The sequence below is a fragment of the Sceloporus occidentalis genome, unplaced genomic scaffold, assembly GCF_023333645.1.
Source record: "Sceloporus occidentalis isolate IW3139 unplaced genomic scaffold, rSceOcc1.0.p SCAF_10, whole genome shotgun sequence".
Taxonomy (NCBI): domain Eukaryota; kingdom Metazoa; phylum Chordata; class Lepidosauria; order Squamata; family Phrynosomatidae; genus Sceloporus; species Sceloporus occidentalis.
In genome coordinates, this window is record NW_028316990.1 from 32,744,440 (window position 1) to 32,763,108 (window position 18,669).

Consider the following 18,669-nt stretch of genomic DNA (forward strand, 5'->3'; position numbering starts at 1 on the left):
TCAATGTGTTTTATAATATATATATATATATATATATATATATATATATATATATATATCTTTTGCCATCTTGACCACACTCTGATGTTGTTTGGTTGGACACACATGTCCTGGTTTTCATCTGTCAAATGTCGGAGGGTATGGTGAATGCATAGACAATAAGAGAGTATGAGAGATGACCCTTTCATTCATAGAACCCAATGATAGAAAGCCCTCCATTTAAGGTCTCCAGATCTCAGTGATCAGCCTCCAGTTCTCCAGTTCTCAGGGCAAGGCAGGACAAGAGTGCTGCCTTGAACATAATGTTCTTTTAATTTGGATGGCATACATTGTGCAATTGTGGTTGATGCTTGCTGTGTAATCCATCATGAAATTATCAGAATTGTAAAATTACCAGGGCATGACACTTGTGAAACTATAAGGGACAGTTCTTGGGTCTCATATGTTGGCTCTGAAATCTCTAGGTCTAGTTAACCCTTTCTCATCCCACTTTTTCACCTGCTTTGAAAAGTCCCAGTTTCTCTCTCCTCTTCCTCCTTCGTTTTTATGTGATTTTTCTTCTCCTCTCTACTTTTTTGTTTGTTTGTTTGGGTAACTTTTGATTCAGATATCTCTTTGAAATCTCTCTTTTACAGAGTATTCCTAATAATGGCACCTACTGAAAAGGAAATATCCATAAGGTTCCAATTTCGACCTGAAAGTTGAGCCCATTTTTATTCTGAATTTAAAACATTAGACAGTAATAAAGATCAAACAGAGGGTTTTTGTGAGTGAACATCATTCTCCGACAATAAGAAACACGATATTGACAACTGTTAATGTTGTTTCATCAGGAAAAAATATCAAGACATTGTCAGCTTGCAGTAAGAAAGAGTGTTTTACGATGCAATGGGCTTGATCTTCCTCTTGATCAGATTAAGCATTAAGCAAGTTTGCGAACTCTAGAGAAGAAGGAGAAAAACAAAGGTTTCATTATCCTGGAAACAGAGCTTTCTTAGTAGCAGCACCTTTTCTGTGGTGTTCTCTCTCAAGAGAGTCCAGTCTATTTCCATCCCTATAGTCTTCCAGCTGGCAACTAAAACTGCATTATACCCAAAGGCTTTTGCCGTTTCAATGATTTTTAAATCTTACCGTCAAATCCAATTTTGCCATCCCCATTAGTGTCACTTGCGTTCAGGAATGCTGTGGCCTCTCTATCCGTCAGAAGTCGGGCAGATTGAGCAAAAACCTGCAGGAATTGCCTAGGAGAGAAGAATGGATAGATCAGGGAGGGGAAAGGGCATAGCTACTCTCTGTGTGGGTGTGCTAAAATGAGGAAAGGTGTAAGTGCCTTCAAACTTCCTTGTCCCCAAAGGATATTTTCCTCCAGTCTCCAAATTTCTATCATTGTGAAAAATAAGCAATTGAAAACCACTCACACCTTTCATGTGTTGCTCCCAGATTGTGGAACAGCCTACCGGAGGAGATTCGTCATATTACCAACTGAGAGGCTTGACTGATGGACGGCTCCCTGCCACCCGTCTTTGCCCCGCATCGTTGCCGCAGCCACCAAACGGCGCGGCAACGATGCGCTGTCGAAAAGAAGCTGCCTAAAGCGGCTACTTTTTTGCGGTGCCGTAAATGGGAAAGGGTGCCACCATGACGCCACTTTCTGCGAGCGACGTCTGGTTGAGCCATGATGGTGCCGCCGGCATGTACTAGGGTCCTGGAGTATGTGGTTGCTCCGTTCTCACGAATCCTAATTTTGGTCACAAGCCGCCGCAAAGCAGCAATCGGTACTGGGCCTTAGATAGCTTTTAAAAAGCTGTCAAGGTGGATCTCTTCCAGCAGGCCTTTCCTGAATAAGAAAAGCCCGGGCATAAAAATGGAGTCTGTCTACTTTATACCCCATTTAGCTTTTGCCCAGATTGGATTAATATTGTTTTTTGTTAATATAAATTTGTGAGATTTTAATTGTGATCTGTTTACAGACAATTTTAACTATTCTTCTTTCATTCTACCTGACTCCTTTTGTTCACTTCCTCCCATCCCTTTCCCTTTTACTCACCTCAGTTCCCCTTTGTCAATGAATCCATCCCTGTTTTGGTCCAAGAGTGTAAAGATGGGTGCCATCTGGCCCTTAGGTTTGCCACGCATACCTGATTTGGCAGAGAAGGTTTTGACGTTGAAGGACCCAGGCTCTTGAAATAAGAGAGAGAAACAGGGCTGAAGGAACTGTGGCAGAGCTCCACGGAGCTCATACTACACTACAGTACACTACTTGCAGTTTCAACAGGGGAAATTGCCGGCTAAGGGCAGCAAGATGGGCAGCCTGGAGAGAATGAACCAGTTACTGGAGCAAAAAGAGGGAAGTCTAGCCGGCATAAAATTCTCCCCTGATGAGGAGACAAATAAGAGATTGCCCACAGAGGCTCTGCAATGTGATGCTCCTTGTGAGGAGATCATGGGAATCACAGTCTGATGTTAATGCAATCATTAGTGGAGGTGGGCACCCAGAAGGACATCAATCTTAGCTGCCAAAGTGTTGCTTTAAAAGGGCATTAAGAGCAGTACAGATGGGCGGGTCTGTGCCACCTATTTTTCCCCTGCGTCTGTGCTGCAGCATCCATACGCTGTGGCACAGATGCACCGACAAAAAGAAGCTGCCTAGAGTGGCTTCTTTTCTGTGGCGTTGCAAATAGGAAGGGGCGCCACCATGACGTCACTTCCTGCCAGCGATGTTGGGATGTTGCGCGTCACCGTCGTCATCATGGCAGCCCCTGTGTGGACTGGAGGCTGCCATGATGGCGTCGTCCGTACGTACTAGGGTTCCACAGCATGCGGTTGCTGCGCGCTCCCAAACCCTAGAATCGGTGCCGCCACACCACTTTCCACCCATCTGTATTGGGCCTAAATCTCCAATTATCTACTTAATTATATCTGGCAAGAAGCCTCAGGAGGTGTATTGTCTCCCTGGGGCAAAAGTGATGTGACGGAGAGGCTGAGAAGACTTGCCAAATCTACTGACCATTACTCCATATTAACCATTACAGAAAGATAGGGGGAATTACAGATTTTGTTATGACTTTGCAAGGAGGAAAAAGGACCAGAAAACTTGTCAAGATAAAGAATTTTACCTTTGCAACTTGCCAGGCCAGCTGCAATTTGAGCATCAGTCAGAATACCAGCTAGAGCCATGTCCAAGCTAAGGGGAGGAGGAGGAGGGAGAAAGAATTAGCTGACAATAAAGACAGACAGTATAGCTATTCTCTGAAGATGCCAGCTACAGATGCTGGTGAAACATCAGGAATAAACTCTTCTAAAACATGGCCACATAACCCGAAAAACCCACAAAAAAACTATGGATTCAGTGATGCTGGATGGAAATTAAAACCGAGTGTTTGGTAGAGTGCCTTGCAGAAGTAGACTCAGAACTCTGTTTTGGACTCCATTTCCTATAATTTTCCAATCTGTTTTGTGGGAAATATAGTCCAAACTCTGTGTAGAAAAGAGTATTATGAATGACTAATCCCTCCTTTCTTTCCCTTCTGAATCTGCAACTATAGCCTTTTACATACTTACCTGGGAATACGTCCTATTCAGTTCAATGGGATTTGTTTTTAAATCAGCATGCACAGGCGCGTGATGCAGTTTTCAGATTCAAGTAAAGTTTTCAAGACATCCCAACATTTGCTCTCCTTCTCTTCTTCCTTCTCCTCATTCTTCCTGAGCATCTCTAATCTTTTTCATGTAAACGTTTCATGGACATATGATAGTTTTCTATCTGTAGTACTCGGCTGTTTACTCTAGGTCCTGTTTTGTCCTAATATTAACAAAGTGATCTCAAGGTGCCAATCCTATATTGGGGATTTGGTGCAGCACCTTGGACAGTTCCTTTTAGATCTGAACTCATATCCAGTGCAGAGTCACCATCCCACAGCCATGAACTGTGACTAATGCTCACATTTGCTCCACAGACTAATCAGAATCCTTGGCTTTAAAAGTACTTTAGGCTCCTTGGGTATAATAACTCCAGCATCAAATCTAATAGCAGGGCTGACATTGAGGCCAGGGCTCAAAGTGCTAATAACCTTTGGCCAACAAGGACTATTGTGTCACCTGCCACTTCCTTTCCATCAACCTTTGCTGTTCCCCTCTGAGCTCAGCTGAAATCCTGACAGTTTCTGGAAAGAAAACAGGTTTTCACAGGAAGAACATATTGTTGTGACTTCATCCTGCTTATCCTACAAATTAAGACCTGTTTGCATTTTCAAAGACCTGGGGCCATTTCATACTACGCAAGTATGGCACTATGATTTCAGTGAAGCTGCCATACTAATATTCTATGGAATCCTAGGTTTTGTAGAATGGTGAGGCATTAGAGCTCTCTGGTGCAGAATGCTACATAGCCCTTCCCAAAGTATAAAGCCCATAATTCCATAGGAATGGATTTAAGGAGCTATAATTATGTAGTGTGGAAAGGCTCCTGCAGGGGATGCAGAATAGGTGGTATGGCAGATACAACTCTCTCCTTGAAGACAGGGGAATAGTGTGGTGGTAGTGGGGAGACAGCAAGAACAGCCAGGGGCCTGCCTAGTATTGCTGTCCCCCAACATCTGCCACTTTGGGTGGTTGCCTCGCTAGCCATGAAACCTCTGGAAGGGATTATCGGTCATCCACAGGGAGCAGACATGGTGCTTTCTTTTCTTCTAAGAGCCTGAAAAGAAATGAAACCAGACTGGGGCCCAAGAGACCTTTCTCTTCTCTTGAGCCCATAAAGAAACCGATTTCTGTCCTACGGTATGTGCCACCAGAGGTGGCTGCCTCACTCCGCCTGATGGCAAGCCTGGCTCTGGAAACAAATACACATCTTATCTGTGGTTGTCTTCTGTTGACTTCCTAGTGAGCACAGATGGGTTTGGAACTGACATTTCATTCAATTAACAAATAAAAGTTAGCAAAGTGGTCTGTATTTCATGAAACATACCTTTTTAAAGTTGCACAGGACACTTCAAACACTGGGAGTTGCAGATGAGGGTGCCTTCTTCTTCTTGAAGAGGGTGAGGTAGAGTTGCCCCTTGCTGCTTTCCTCCTCTGACAGTGGCCCTTATATACTCATAGGTGTGCTTTCAACATGTCTTCATCCCTGATCCACCCCATCTGGAGGCCCTCCTCGAGTTTTGAAAACACCTAGTTTCTTTTGTTGTTTCAGCCACTGGCATTTTTAGGTAACAATGGGTGGCTGGTTCAGTCACGAAACATGCAATAAATCTCCTTCTAATGCCCATTCATCATTTCTTTTCGTAAATGGCTCTCAACATGCTCACTTCACCTGATCCTAAGTCCCTGCCCTAGTTTCGGTAATACCTCTTTCTCTCTCTTTCAACTCCCAGACTCTTCCGGCCAACATGAATTCCCTCAAGATACAGGGAGCTGCAATCCAAAAGGTTTTTTTCCCCTGAATTGAGTTTGTTTCTAACCATAATTGAAATTGCTAGTGAATATCTTGAACCACCTGCCCAAATACCACTGCTTCCTTTCTTGGTGACAACCGTCTCACATGATGTTCAGTTGGTCCCTTCCTGGTTTATTTTATATACGTCTGAGGTATTACTGTCCCCTCTCAGAACAGGCTGCAGTTCCAGGCCTCCTCAAGATTTTGTTTGGCCAAATACTGACTTATTGGGACAAAGTAAACTGCTTTGGTGGCAAATGATGCAGTAGATGGCACACCACAGAGAAGCGTTCCAGCCCTTCAATTCCAAGCCTATCTATTTGGTGGCAAGGGCCCAACTCATGTGTGCAGTATTTTGATTATTTTGCTGGTCACTTTGAGGAATACCAATACATTAGCAGGGAAGGACATACAGATCTGAACATATGTATTTGATGTCATAGGTTTGTGTGGGTTTTTCGGGCTATGTGGCCATGTTCTAGCAGAGTTTCCTTCTGACGTTTCGCCAGCATCTGTGGCTGGCATCTAAGATCTAACGTCAGAAGAAAACTCTGCTAGAACATGGCCACATAGCCCGAAAAACCCACAAAAAAACTATGGATGCCGGCCATGAAAGCCTTTGACTTTCTATTTGATGACAACTACTATCTCTCCACTAATTGAGGCGAGGGACCATTTGACAATGAACCCAGTCTTAGAAAGTGAAGTGGGAAAAACTCTCAAAGTACTTAAGAGATATAAATCACCATGAACAAATGGCATGCCAGAAGAGCCGTTTCAAGCAGGAGACAAAGGATCCATCCAAATCCTAAGGAAAAAAATCTTTCGAGACATATAGAAAACAAAACAATGGCTTACAAATGAGGAATGTTTAACACGCTTTCCAATTCCCAACAAAATGTTTAATATACCTTCCAATTCCCAACAAGGATTGTAGCAGCTATCGAACCATTGCACCGATCTCCCATGCAACCAAAGTAATGCACAAGATTTTACAGGAAGGGTTCTTACCATATCTTGAGCGAGAAATGCCAATGTCCAAGCTGGGTTCAGAAAAGGAAGAGGCACTGGGAATCATATTGCAAACATATTTTGGATAATGAAAAGCACCATAGAATATCAGAAGATAACCAGTCTGTACTTTATAGGTTACAATGAATCTGTAGGCTGTATAAATTATGAGAAATTATGGTTTGCTCCAAAAGAAACAGGAGTGACCCAACATCTGACTGTGTAACTTATATCCTGCTTAATTTCCACCTGGAACAAGAGGCCACTGCCAGGAAACAATATGGAGCAAGAAATTGTTTCCCATTGGCAATGGTGGATGCCAGGCAAAACTACATTTCATCACTTCTTTAATTTATATGCAGAACAGTCCGTACAGAAAGCAGAATTGGACTCAGAGGAAGCGGGTGAGACCTGAAAGAAGGAACATGTGGAACAACTTAAGGCACTTTGTTTCCTAATTTTCTTCAGTAGTTGTTTCAAGTCTTTGTTACTTTCTGCAAATTATATGATGTCCCATATGGTTAATAATATTAATATTAATTAACAACATGAACCACCACGCTATTCTGGTGGAGGCAAGGAGGCAAGGAGGCAGAGCCTTCCTAGTAGGCTTAGGCAAAGGCAAACTGTGGCAGCCTCTCTCAGCTTGCGTGTTCTTTATTAATAATGCTTGCCGTAATACTGTATTATGGTGACTGCTGCAAGGCTCTTTTTTTTGCACAGAAGTGGAAAGAAACCAACATACCAACTCAAGATGACTGACTGTTTGATCAAAGTGTATGATTTAGCAGAAACGGATAAGCAATCTGGTTTCATAAGAGATGGAATGACAACGGTCTTTGTCACAGGCTGGAAACCCCTAACAAACTAAACAAACAGTGGGGGATTTATACACATTAGGCTTTAAAGATTAGATCGATAGCAAAAGAAGGTATTGATATGTTTGTATAAATATATATATATTTGTTCTTAGCTGCCTTCGAGTCGATCTTGATAATGAGATGTCTCCAAGCCTTGCTATCCTCTCCCTCTCTGCTGAGGTCCTATAAGTGCAGGGTATTCTGTAGAGAGTCTATCCATCTGACATGTGAAATGTCTTTTTTTCTACTGCCTTTGACCTTCCCCAGCATTACTTTCTTTCCCGATGTGTCCTGTCTTCCCATTATATGGCCAAAGTACAACAGCCTCAGTCTAATCATCTTGGTTTCCAGGGACAGTTCAGGTTTGATTTGTTCTAGGACCCATTTGTTTGTCTTTTTAGCTGACCATGGTATCCTCAGCAATCTCTTCTAGCCCCACATCTCACATGAGTTAATATTCTCCCTATCTGCTTTCTTCGCCATTCAGCTCTCACATCCATACATAGTGATGGGGAATACAATGGCTTGAATGATTCAGCTGTACATTTTTACACTTTAGGATTTTGCCTCGTTCTTCCATAGTTGCCCTTCCCATTCCTAACCCTCTTCTGATTTCTTGACTACACTCTCTGTTCTGATCAATGTTTGATCCAAGGTATGGAAAATCTTTAACTGTTTTGATTTACTTGTTCTCTAGGTTGAATTTATGTAGATCCTCTGTGGTCATGATTTTTTTGTTTTCTTTATGTTTAACATTAGGCCTGCCTTTGCACTTTGCACTGGGAATCATATTGCAAACATATTTTGGATAATGAAAAGTACCAAAGAATATCACAAGATAACCAGTCTGTACTTTATAGGTTACAATGAATCTGTAGGCTGTGTAAATTATGAGAAATTATGGTTTGCTCCAAAAGAAACAGGAGTGACCCAACATCTGACTGTGTAACTTATATCCTGCTTAATTTCACCTGGAACAAGAGGCCACTGCCAGGATACAATATGGAGCAAGAAATTGTTTCCCATTGGCAATGGTGGATGCCAGGCAAAACAACATTTCATCACTTCTTTAATTTATATGCAGAACAGTCCATACAGAAAGCAGAATTGGACTCAGAGGAAGCGGGTGAGACCTGAAAGAAGGAACATGTGGAACAACTTAAGGCACTTTGTTTCCTAATTTTCTTCAGTAGTTGTTTCAAGTCTTTGTTACTTTCTGCAAATTATATGATGTCCCATATGGTTAATAATATTAATATTAATTAACAACATGAACCACCATGCTATTTATAGAAAGGAACAAAGACTTGGAACAACTACTGAGGAAAGTTAAGGATTAAAGTGCCCAAACAGGTTTGCAGCTGTATATAAAGAAGACAAAAACAGTGACCACAATCATTTATGGGAACGTGATTGTATGCTCCTCAGAGGCAAGAAACCATGCTGATGGCACCAGAGCAGCTGATAGAGTCTCCCAGGTGAGATAGGCTTTTGCTGAGGAGGCAGACTAAATGGGCCAAAAAGCTACTGAGTAGCAGCAGTAGAGAGTAGAGAGCTAGTGTGGCACAGTGGTTTGAGTAGAATTCAAAGATATAGCAGTGTTAGTCTGTAGAATCAAGGGCTATACAGACGGGCAGCTAAACACCGCTCCTGTTTGCCCTAGATTGTTGCCCCGGCAATGATCCACTCCCTCTCGGGAGCAAAAAGAAGCTGCTCTGAGCAGCCTCCTGGAAGGGGCATCACAGGCGCATTCGCATGCATTGATGATGCCCCTTCTGCTCAGCTCCGTTTGGGCGCTGCGCTGCATGTGTGCCATTATGGAGCATGCCATATGGATGGGCGCATGCCATAATGGTGCACGTGCGGTGGAATTAGGGCTCAGAGCATGTTTCAGCTCTAGTTTGCTTGCAAGCCGGCACAAAGTGCTGGTCTGCGTAGGCTCTCAGTACATAGATCTTGTTGCACCTTTGAGACTAACTGGAAGAAAGAAATTGGCAGCATGAGCTTTCATGGACTTCAGTCTACTTCCTCAAATGCATAGTGGTTTGAGTGTTGGACTGTGACTCTGGAGACTAGGGTTCGAATCTTTGCTTGGCCATGGAACCCATTGGGTAACCTTGGGAAAGTCACATGTTTTCAGCCTCGGTAAGGCAATGCCAAACCTCCTCCGAAGAAATCTTTCCAAGAAAACCACATGATAGATGTCACCAACCTTAGGGTTGTCATAAGTCGGAAATGACTTGAAGGTACACCACCTCCACCAGCAACAGCAGGAGTAAGGCATGATACTGGTAGAGGATCTCTCAGAAACGACAGCTATCCAGCGATGTAGCCAGGATTTAAGGAAGGGGGTTCCAGATTAAGTGCCACCATTTTACATGCTACAGTGAACCCCTGCCTTACATGGGGGATACAGTAACTGAATTAACGGAAGGGGGGGTCCGGATCCCATGGACCTCCCTCCCCCGGCTATGTCACTGAGCTATCATAGCTAACCCTTAGTACTGCACAGAAAGAGGCATGGTAAACTTCTTTTGAATGTCCTTTACCAAGAAAAACCTATGATGAGACAATGCAAATTGAAACAAGAGATAGATTAATGCAAACTGAGTCCAAAGTACAAATGTAGGCCTGAATTCTGTTGCTAGTCCTACCTAAATTAGCCAGTTGGATTATCATTCAACAGTTAATTGAATTGGTCTACTCTAGTTGGGACTAACCAACTGGATTCCAGTTGTAGTTTTACTCCATTAACTCTGTGGGAGGAAGAGGGAAGGAGGGGGTGGGAAGATTGCCCTTCCCAGTAGGCTCAGGCAAAAGCAAACTGCTGCAGCTTCTCCCAGCTTGTATGTTCTTCCTCGGCAATAACTTTTGCCATCTTGGCCACCCTCTGACGTTGTTTTTGTCACATGTGTCCTGATTTTCATCTATGAAATGCTGAAGGGTATGGTGAGGTCTATAGACACTATGGGAGTGCGAGAGAAGGCTTTTTCATCTGTGGAGCCCTATTGTAGAAAGCCCTCATCTCCAGGTTGCCAGGTCGCAGGGACCAGCCCTCTAGTTCTCCACTCCTCAAGGCAAGGGGTGGATCTTAGGATACAAGCGCTGCCTTGAAAAGTGTGTCCATATATATTTTCCTCATTACTTAAACATAGTGTTTTTAATTTGGATGACAAACTCCATGTAGCTGTGCTTGATGCTTATTGTATCATCCATAATGATGCCACCATGGGTTGCCCCTTGTAACGTCAGCCTTAGAACATTACCAAGGCCTGCCTCCTATGCAACCATAAGAGGCCATCCTTAGGTCTCAGGTTTTGGCTCAGAATTATCCTGGCCTGGGATAGTCCTAACCTGACAAACTAAGGGGTCATTCAGACATATATATATATATTTTAGTGCAACAATGTGCGTAATTGCACTCATGCATTCTAGTGTAAGTCAGGGACGTAGCTAGGATTTTAGGAAGGGGGGGGGTCCAGACTAAGTGCCACCATTATAATGGGGCTTGGGTGCGGCAGCGCAGCAGCACATATCATTCATTTTTCTAATGGAAGGGGGGGTCCGGACTCCAAGACCCCCCCCCTCCCGTTGGCTACGTCCCTGTGTAAGTCACACTGCAGAACGACATCTATATGCGTCCCTGGGAGTTTGGGTGTTCACATGTGTCAGCACTCAAATAAAGGGAAATGTTTGCAAGGTATGCCATAGACCTGTTTTGAACCTGTCCATTCAAAACAGGATCCTTGACTTGAGATTCCTTGTGTTAGACTCTTTCCATTATTGGCCGAATAAGTCATAAAGAGGACACCAAGTTTAGTAGAGAATGGCTGGTTAACCGGATGGAGACGCTTTCAACTGTGATACTTCCATCCCTAAATGTGGTATATGTCAAGCTTAGCAAAATTACTTTTTAGGCTACAACTCTCAGAATCAATTGGAATGGCCAGTTTCCTCTGTGATTCTGGGTTTTGTTATTCAAGAAATAGTACTTTGGAGTACTGTGTAACATTTGAGTAAAGCAGGAGTGCCATCAAGTGGTCATACCTTTCTAGAGAGCTCAGTTTTTAATACGTGTGTGACCTATACAACAAAACTCTCTGAATCCCCACAACAGATTTTTTTAAATAACCCAAACTGTACCAGAATTTGTTCAAAACATGACAATATCATCATGGTTCGGTCATCAAATATCCATTTGTCATGTAAGCAAAGATAGAAAAAGACTACACAAGTAAGGACGAAAGCATAAATTGTGAAAGATGAAGTCACTTTATAGGTATGAATGAACAATTCCACCAGTGTTTGTACAGCAAGGCATTTGATGAAGCTGGTTATGTAAGGCAAAGACCAGTTTAAGCATTCCCTTTAAACATACTTGTTTCAACAACAACAAAAAAACCTGATGTGATTTTTCTTATCCTCTGTCCTTTTGTATCGGCTAACCTTTGATTCGGAGATCTCTTTTGAAATCTCACTTTGACCGAGTTTTCCTAATAACAGCGCCTACCGAAAATGAAACATCAAAGTTCGAAGTACCGCTCCAAAAGGTTCCAGCTTTGTCTCAGGTGTTGAGCCCCTTTTTCGTTAACGGATTTAACAACACTAGACAGCAATAGAGATCAAACAGTGGGGGGTTTTGTGAGTTAACACAGTTCTCCAACAATAAGAAACAAGATACTGGCAACTGTTAATGCTGTTTCACTGTAAAAAAAGGTATAAATAAATAGTCAACTTTGCAGTAAGAAAGAGTGTTTTACAATACAATGAGCTTGGTCTTCCTCTTGATCACTTTAAGCACTAACCAGGGCTATGAACTCTAGAAAAGAAGGAGAAAAAAGGCAGATTTCATTATTTTTGGATTAGGAAAATATTTTGCTCTCTGTCACAATGACCAATTTAGTTCTGTCTGGATGCGGCTTCTGAACCATTATAGAGGAGGGAGAATTGTAATGCCAACTACCCTTGGTGCAATTTTCTCGGCCTGATTAAAATACTGTAAATAGACAACATGCCCTTGGAAAATGTTGTGCAAACTGTAGTGCAAAACTGCAGCATCCAGACAACCATATCCTCCAACTGTCTCAATTAATCCGCTGCCATCCCACGTTTGCAGCTGATTTTAAATGTCCTGGTTTCTGCCTCCTCTTTACACTTTCCTCCTTTATCTTCAGCTTGTTTCAAGGCTTCAAACTGAGTTCGAAGTGCAAAGGTAGTTAACTTAGCAGTGGGCAGAAAAACGTGAATCTGCAGAGAAGGCTCAAGCAAAAGCAAACTACTGCAGCTTCTAACTTATTGATAGCTTTGGCCTCCTTGACTTGGTCACACATGTCCTGGTTTTCATGTATGAAACGCTGGAGAGTGTGGACATCTGTTTGGTGTGTCCTTCAGAGACATTATATTACCTGTCTAAACCAACTGCACTGGTTTCCTATTTGCTTCTAAACATCAGTTCAAGGTCTATGTCAGTGATGGCGAACCTATGGCACGCATGCCAGAGGTGGCACTCAGAGCTCTCTCTGTGGGCACATGTGCCGTCACCCCAGCACAGAGTTTGCCAGAGCTTGTTACTAGAAAGCCAGAGGAACACGGCACTTTGCAATAAATAAGTGGGTTTTGGGTTGCAGTTTGGGCGCTCGGCCCCTAAAAGGTTCACCATCACTGGACTATGTTTTGATAGACAAAGCCCTAAGCAGCTTGGGCCTAAGATATCTGCCCCTCAACCACCTCTTCTTTTTCTGAGCTTCCCTGGAATTTCAGATCTCTGATGGAGTCCATGTTGTGAGACCCACCATCCTAAGAAGCTACTCCAGTGCATAAATGGCTTTCTTTGTAGCAGCACCTGAATTGTACAATTCCCCCCCAAGAGCATCCAGTCTGGTTCCATCCTCGCAATCTTCCAGCTGACAACCTAAAATGTATTATACCCCAAGGCCTTTGCTGTTTGAAAGTGGGTTTAAAAAATGGCTTTTGAAATGGATTTTAGGTTGTTTTAAAATAATCCTTGCATCTGATATGACTGAGTGCTGATATAATACATAGTGATCACCCTCACAGAAAAGCCTGAATAGATTTGTGGGAGCACCTTAGTTTGCAAGAGTGCAAAGAAGTCTCTTGCAAAATTAGGGTGGCCAGATGCAAAACATATAGGGATCTTCCACCTTACTCATTTATCATATCATACCAGCAGTGATATCAGCACTCATAGGCTGAAATCAGAATTAGAGGGGAATTATTTTTAAAGGTCTAGTCATACCGTCAACTCCAATTTTGCCGTCTCCATCAGTGTCACCTGCGTCCAGGAAAGCCTTGGTCTCCTTGTCAGTCAGAAGTCTGGCAGATGCAGCAAAATTCTGGAGGAATTTCCTAGCAGAGAAGAATGGAGAGATCAGGGATGGGCAATAGTATAGCTATCTCTCTGTGTGTGTCTGTATGTGTATCTTTGTGTGTCAAAATGTGTGTGTGTTTGCCTTCAAGTTGCATGTTGATGTATGGTGAATCCATGAATCTCATAGGGTTTCCTTAAGCAAGGAATACTTGCACCTGGTATTCATTGGAGGTCAAACTGGATTGTTTCTGCAGCCCTAATCTCTCTTTTCTCCTTTCTGTTGCCTTTATTACGTCCCTTTCTCTTGCTTTTTTAAAAATGTCATTCCACTTCTTTGTCCATTTATTTCCCCCTCCTCCTTCCCTTTTACTCACTGCAGTTCCTCTCTCTCAATGTATCCACTCTTGTCCTGGTCGAGGATTGCAAAGACTTTCGTCAGCTGCTCCTTAGATTTGCCGTGGAGACCTGCTTTGGCAAAGAAGGTCTTGCAGCTGAAGGTCTCGGCGTCTTGAAACGAGAGAGAGAAACAGTAAATGAAGGTGAAGTATGGGGGTGAGAAGGAATACATAAGGAAACATGCTTTAGTTGTGCGTTTTACGGTCACAATACAAATAAACCAGGACTCCATTCTCTAACTTAGGGCCTGTACAGACAGGCCAAAATAAAGCTGCTTCGGGTCACTTTGGAGGTATGTTGTTGCAATGATGCATGCGTCCTAAGAGGCCAAAAGCCGCACCAAAGCTGCGCTCCAGTCCTTAGGATTTCTTCCCAATGGCTGTACCAGATAGGGCTGCTGGGATTTACAGCCAAACAACGTCTGGAAGGCCATATGATTCCCCTTCCTACTGCAGGCAGCTTTTTCAAGCCATTCCTTATGGCTATTTGCTGTTCTTAGCAACCACAGGCTAGCATATGGATGCTTATAAACAAACAACATAAAGCAGGGAAAATGATTCAGATGCACAAATTATAGAGAAGGTCGCCAGGTTCTTGCTCCTATCATTGCTACCCACAAACAAATATTACGAGGGTAAATATAACACAGGAATTATATGCAGAGAGGTCTTGCAGCACCTTTGAGGCTAACTAAAATAAGGAAGTTGGCAACATGAGCTTTTGTAGACTGCAGTCTACTTACTCAAAATTACTTCTAATGCTAAAGCATTGTATCACTTATGAAATTGTACTAATTTTAGCTTTTATCTTGCCGATTTTGGATGGAAATTTAGAGCATTTTGTACCTATTGTATGTTTTATGAATTACAGTTGTAACTGTGTATTAATTTCTGGGGGTAGGCAGGGTAATAATATTAATAATAATATTTTTTGGTCTATGACTGTAAATAAAATGATGATGATGATGATGCAAAACGAAGGGGAAATGACTACTTTAATTACTTTTGAACAATCGGAAAGAATTTTAAAAAAGAATGGAAGCTAACTATTTTCTGAAAGCAGATACTGTAACATGGTTTTCGGCCATGATTCTGTATCAACTATAGTACTTAGCTATACAGCCATCTTAGTTGTGAATCCATGGGGATCATGACTATCATAGAATCATAGAATCATAGAGTTGGAAGAGACCACAAGGCCATCCAGTCCAACCCCTTTATTCCGCCATGCAGGAACTCTCAGTCAAAGCATCCCCAACTGACGGCCATCCAGCTTCTGTTTGAAGACTTCCAAGAGGGAGACTCCACCACTCTCCAAGGAATTGTGTTCCACTGTCAAACAGCTCTTACTGTCCAGACGTTCCTCCTAATGTTGAGGTGGAATATCTTTTCCTGTAGTCTGAATCCATTGCTCCAGGTCCTATTCTCTGGAGCAGCAGAAAGCAAGCATGCTCCATCCTCAATATGGCACCCCTTCAAATACTTACAGGGCTATCATATCACTTCTTAACCTTCTCTTCACCACGCTGAACATCCCCAGCTCCCTAAGTCTCTCCTCATAAGGCATGGTTTCCAGACCACCATTTTGGTCACCCTCCTCTGAACACGCTTCACCCTTTCAACATCCTTTTTAAATTGCATAGAACCGGACACAATATTATTCCAGGAGAGGCCTGACCAAAGCAGAATAGAGTGGCACTATTACTTCCCTCAAACTAGACACTATACATCTATTGATGCAGCCTAGAATCGCATTGGCCTTTTTAGCTGCCACATCACACTGGTGACTTATGTTCATCTTGTGGTCCACTTGGACTCCTAGATCCTTTTCATATATCAACCAGTTGCAAATCACTAACTCTAAATCATGGAACCGTAACTGCCTTAGTAAATTCCAGCCTTTGTTTTTAACTGTTCCCCATGTTCTGCATGGTATATAGCTAACATACTCTAAAGCTTTCGATTCTTATTTAAAGAAGGTTCTTTTATAGGTAGTTCTTGCATAGTATACCTTCCTTATTTCTGTCTGCTTTTGCTGCATTGCAAACTGGACCAGTCAGAGGCAGAAGTCCTTAAGTGGGCTCTAGTCAATCAAAGCTTGTGCTATATTAAATCTGCCCAGTCTCTGAAATGCTCAGTATTCCTTATTAACTTATATATTATGCTTCTAGGAATGTGGGCGGGATGCACCAGCGAGACATATGTGAGTGACTCATAATAAGAGCATTTTTGTGGTGTAAAGGATCTCTGAGATCCTCCAGTCCAGCTCCCTGGACAGTGCAGGAATTGGCTGGATGACTCTTTTCATACGGCAACTGGCAATGTGCATGCACATCCAGAGCCACCTGTTCCATGCGCCTAGTTGCTTGCAGTGACAGCTGGACGATGACAGCAGCTAGCTTGAATTAAACTGAATCTCCCCAGAAGTCAACGCAAGCATATAGAATTAAGCCAGTGTCCTAAACAATAGTGCTGTGTTCCTATACACACACACACACACACACACACACACACACACTGATGATAGAAAATTAATTGCTACATTGCTGTCAGAAATAATCTAGAGAATTTAAAATACAAATATCACCACTATCCCTGATAGTAATATTAGGTTGGCCTTTACTATATATATATATATATATATATATATATATATATATATTTTAAAGATTAGAAAACAGTTATATGTAATTTAACACATAACAGTTTTAACTTTTTAAGCCAACTTGGATCCCATGCCGGGAGAAAAGCAACATAGAAATGGAATAAATATCTAAATAAATACATAGATTTCCAATTCATGATTCCTGTTTGTCATTAAATATCGAATTATATTATTTGACTTTTAAAAAACCCTTAACATTATACCAGAAGTAGGATTTGATCTCATACATGCATATATCTGTTTGCAATACTATTTCCCCCTCCTTTTGTTTCCTTTTGCTTTAATTTATATAGAATCATAGAGTTGGAAGAGACATCAAGGGCCATCCATAAAGGGCCTTTATTTAGCTAGCTTTAGTAGGGACCTTTCAGAATGTGCTGCACTCTATATGAATCTATATAAGACTTATTTTTGTGCATTTGCGAAGAAAAAAAGACATTATAGCTCGAAAAACCCACCAAAAAGTATTAAAAAGACATTGCTTTTATCTGCTTTTAATACGTACAATAGGTACAAAATGCTCTATTTTAAATGTTTGTTTTAAAGGTGTACTTCTCTTAAGGTGTACTTCTCTTAACCATACTAAGCGGCTTTGAGTCTGGGAAAGGGGGGAAAGGTGGAATAATTATAATCATTTTGCCAATAATTATAATTATATCTGGTTATATTATATGATAATTATGCTGCGTTAGCAAACGCAGCTAGGAAAGAATTTGGATTCATTTAGCACTGGATTCATTGAGCACTGGACAACCAGGGTCACGAATGGAAAACAGAAGAAAGATAGGGGGAATTGCAGATTTGTATCACTTTGCAAGGAGGAAAAAGGACCGGAAAACTTGTCATGATAAAGCAATTTACCTTTGCAACTTGCCAGGCCAGCTGCAATTTCAGCATCGCTCAGAATACCAGATAGAGCCATGTCCAAGCTAAGGGAAGGAGGAGGAGGGAGAAAGAATTAGCTGACAGTAAAGACATGGGGGAAGTGATGGGGGGAAAATAATAACATTTTTGGGGAGAGATTGCAAGATGCAGGAGATCATCTGCGGACAGATGGCTGTAGCGCCGGCCGGAGAGTTTCGGTTGATCTTGGCATTTCTGCAGAGAGTGGCATGACCTCTCCTTGTCATCTCAGGCAAACGGTAGCAATGAGAGCAAAGATTAAAGTCCAAGGCAGAAGTGAGCAGAGTTCCTTCCACAGAAAAAATTGAGAATCCTCTTCTCTACCCATATTTTTAATTTTTGCTAGGGTGGTCAAAAAACAAAACCAAAGCCCCCAGCTTCATTTCATTTCATTTCTTCCTTCGCAGCTGATTTCCCGGTTCTTGCAAACCCCAAATCCGAGAGATAAAACTCTCTTTTCTTCCACATCGGCTGCTTTGTTTGGTTGGGGGATCTTGATAGTTTCCATGCAGTCGAGCTACTTTTGTGGCTTAGTTGTGACCAATGGCTGTAAAAAATTAAAATAAAATAAAAAAACAAAGAAGCCCTCTCGAATCAAAAGCTAAACTCACCTTGACGGCTGTTTTCCAAAGCTGGGAGGAATAGGCAGAAAGGTCTCTCTCCTCTTAGGTGGTTTGCTTGGGCAGAGACCTTGTCTTATATAGACTATAGTTAAGATCCCCCAGGCCTTTTACAGAAGTCCTGGGACCGCGTCATTGCTCAAATGCCCCGGGGGATAAGATACTGTAGCTGACAAGACCTGCTAGCTAATCAAATTGATATTTATATCCCAAAGGAATGTACATCGGGTCTTTCAGACAATATAACAGGTTTCTCAAGCCACCGAAATGCTCTTTCAAACTTCCATCGGCCTTTGAGGGGGACATAATTTCTGGATCTTTAACATTTGTATTTCGACCCAGTTTTCAATTAAACGTCGCACCAGGAGAAGTTTGTCATTTTTATCCCCCAGAACCAACCAGACCAATTGGATTCAATGAAGCTGGATGGAGTATTTGGTAGAGTGGCTTGCA

At 42.2% G+C, this 18,669-nt stretch overlaps 2 protein-coding genes across 2 annotated transcripts; both read right to left on the bottom strand.

Annotated features, from left to right (window-relative positions):
* Nucleotides 1-915: 915 nt before the first annotated feature.
* On the bottom strand, nucleotides 916-3,177 carry LOC149306408 (parvalbumin beta-like). The gene is made up of 4 exons (XM_089540886.1): nucleotides 3,117-3,177; nucleotides 2,048-2,180; nucleotides 1,132-1,241; nucleotides 916-941 (listed from the first exon to the last, which is right to left on the bottom strand). The coding sequence occupies exons 1-4, from the start codon at nucleotides 3,175-3,177 to the stop codon at nucleotides 916-918; spliced, it is 330 nt and encodes a 109-aa protein (XP_089397012.1).
* Nucleotides 3,178-11,564: 8,387 nt separating this feature from the next.
* Nucleotides 11,565-18,317, bottom strand: LOC149306409 (parvalbumin beta-like). Its single transcript, XM_089540463.1, has 5 exons — nucleotides 18,208-18,317; nucleotides 17,555-17,622; nucleotides 14,008-14,140; nucleotides 13,562-13,671; nucleotides 11,565-12,124 (listed from the first exon to the last, which is right to left on the bottom strand). The coding sequence occupies exons 2-5, from the start codon at nucleotides 17,613-17,615 to the stop codon at nucleotides 12,099-12,101; spliced, it is 330 nt and encodes a 109-aa protein (XP_089396589.1). The 5' UTR covers nucleotides 17,616-17,622; nucleotides 18,208-18,317; the 3' UTR covers nucleotides 11,565-12,098.
* Nucleotides 18,318-18,669: the final 352 nt, after the last annotated feature.

What these genes read in the sequence shown, in the direction of transcription:
- LOC149306409 (XM_089540463.1), bottom strand. Translation starts at nt 17,615, where the DNA reads ATGGCTCTATCTGGTATTCTGAGCGATGCTGAAATTGCAGCTGGCCTG. An exon ending in TGGCCTGGCAAGTTGCAAAG is followed by an intron (nt 14,141 to 17,554) that starts GTAAATTGCTTT and finishes TCTCGTTTCAAG; the next exon opens with ACGCCGAGACCTTCAGCTGC. An exon ending in CGGCAAAATTGGAGTTGACG is followed by an intron (nt 12,125 to 13,561) that starts GTATGACTAGAC and finishes CTTCTTTTCTAG; the next exon opens with AGTTCATAGCCCTGGTTAGT.
- LOC149306408 (XM_089540886.1), bottom strand. Translation starts at nt 3,177, where the DNA reads ATGGCTCTAGCTGGTATTCTGACTGATGCTCAAATTGCAGCTGGCCTG. An exon ending in TGGCCTGGCAAGTTGCAAAG is followed by an intron (nt 2,181 to 3,116) that starts GTAAAATTCTTT and finishes TCTTATTTCAAG; the next exon opens with AGCCTGGGTCCTTCAACGTC. An exon ending in TGGCAAAATTGGATTTGACG is followed by an intron (nt 942 to 1,131) that starts GTAAGATTTAAA and finishes CTTCTTCTCTAG; the next exon opens with AGTTCGCAAACTTGCTTAAT.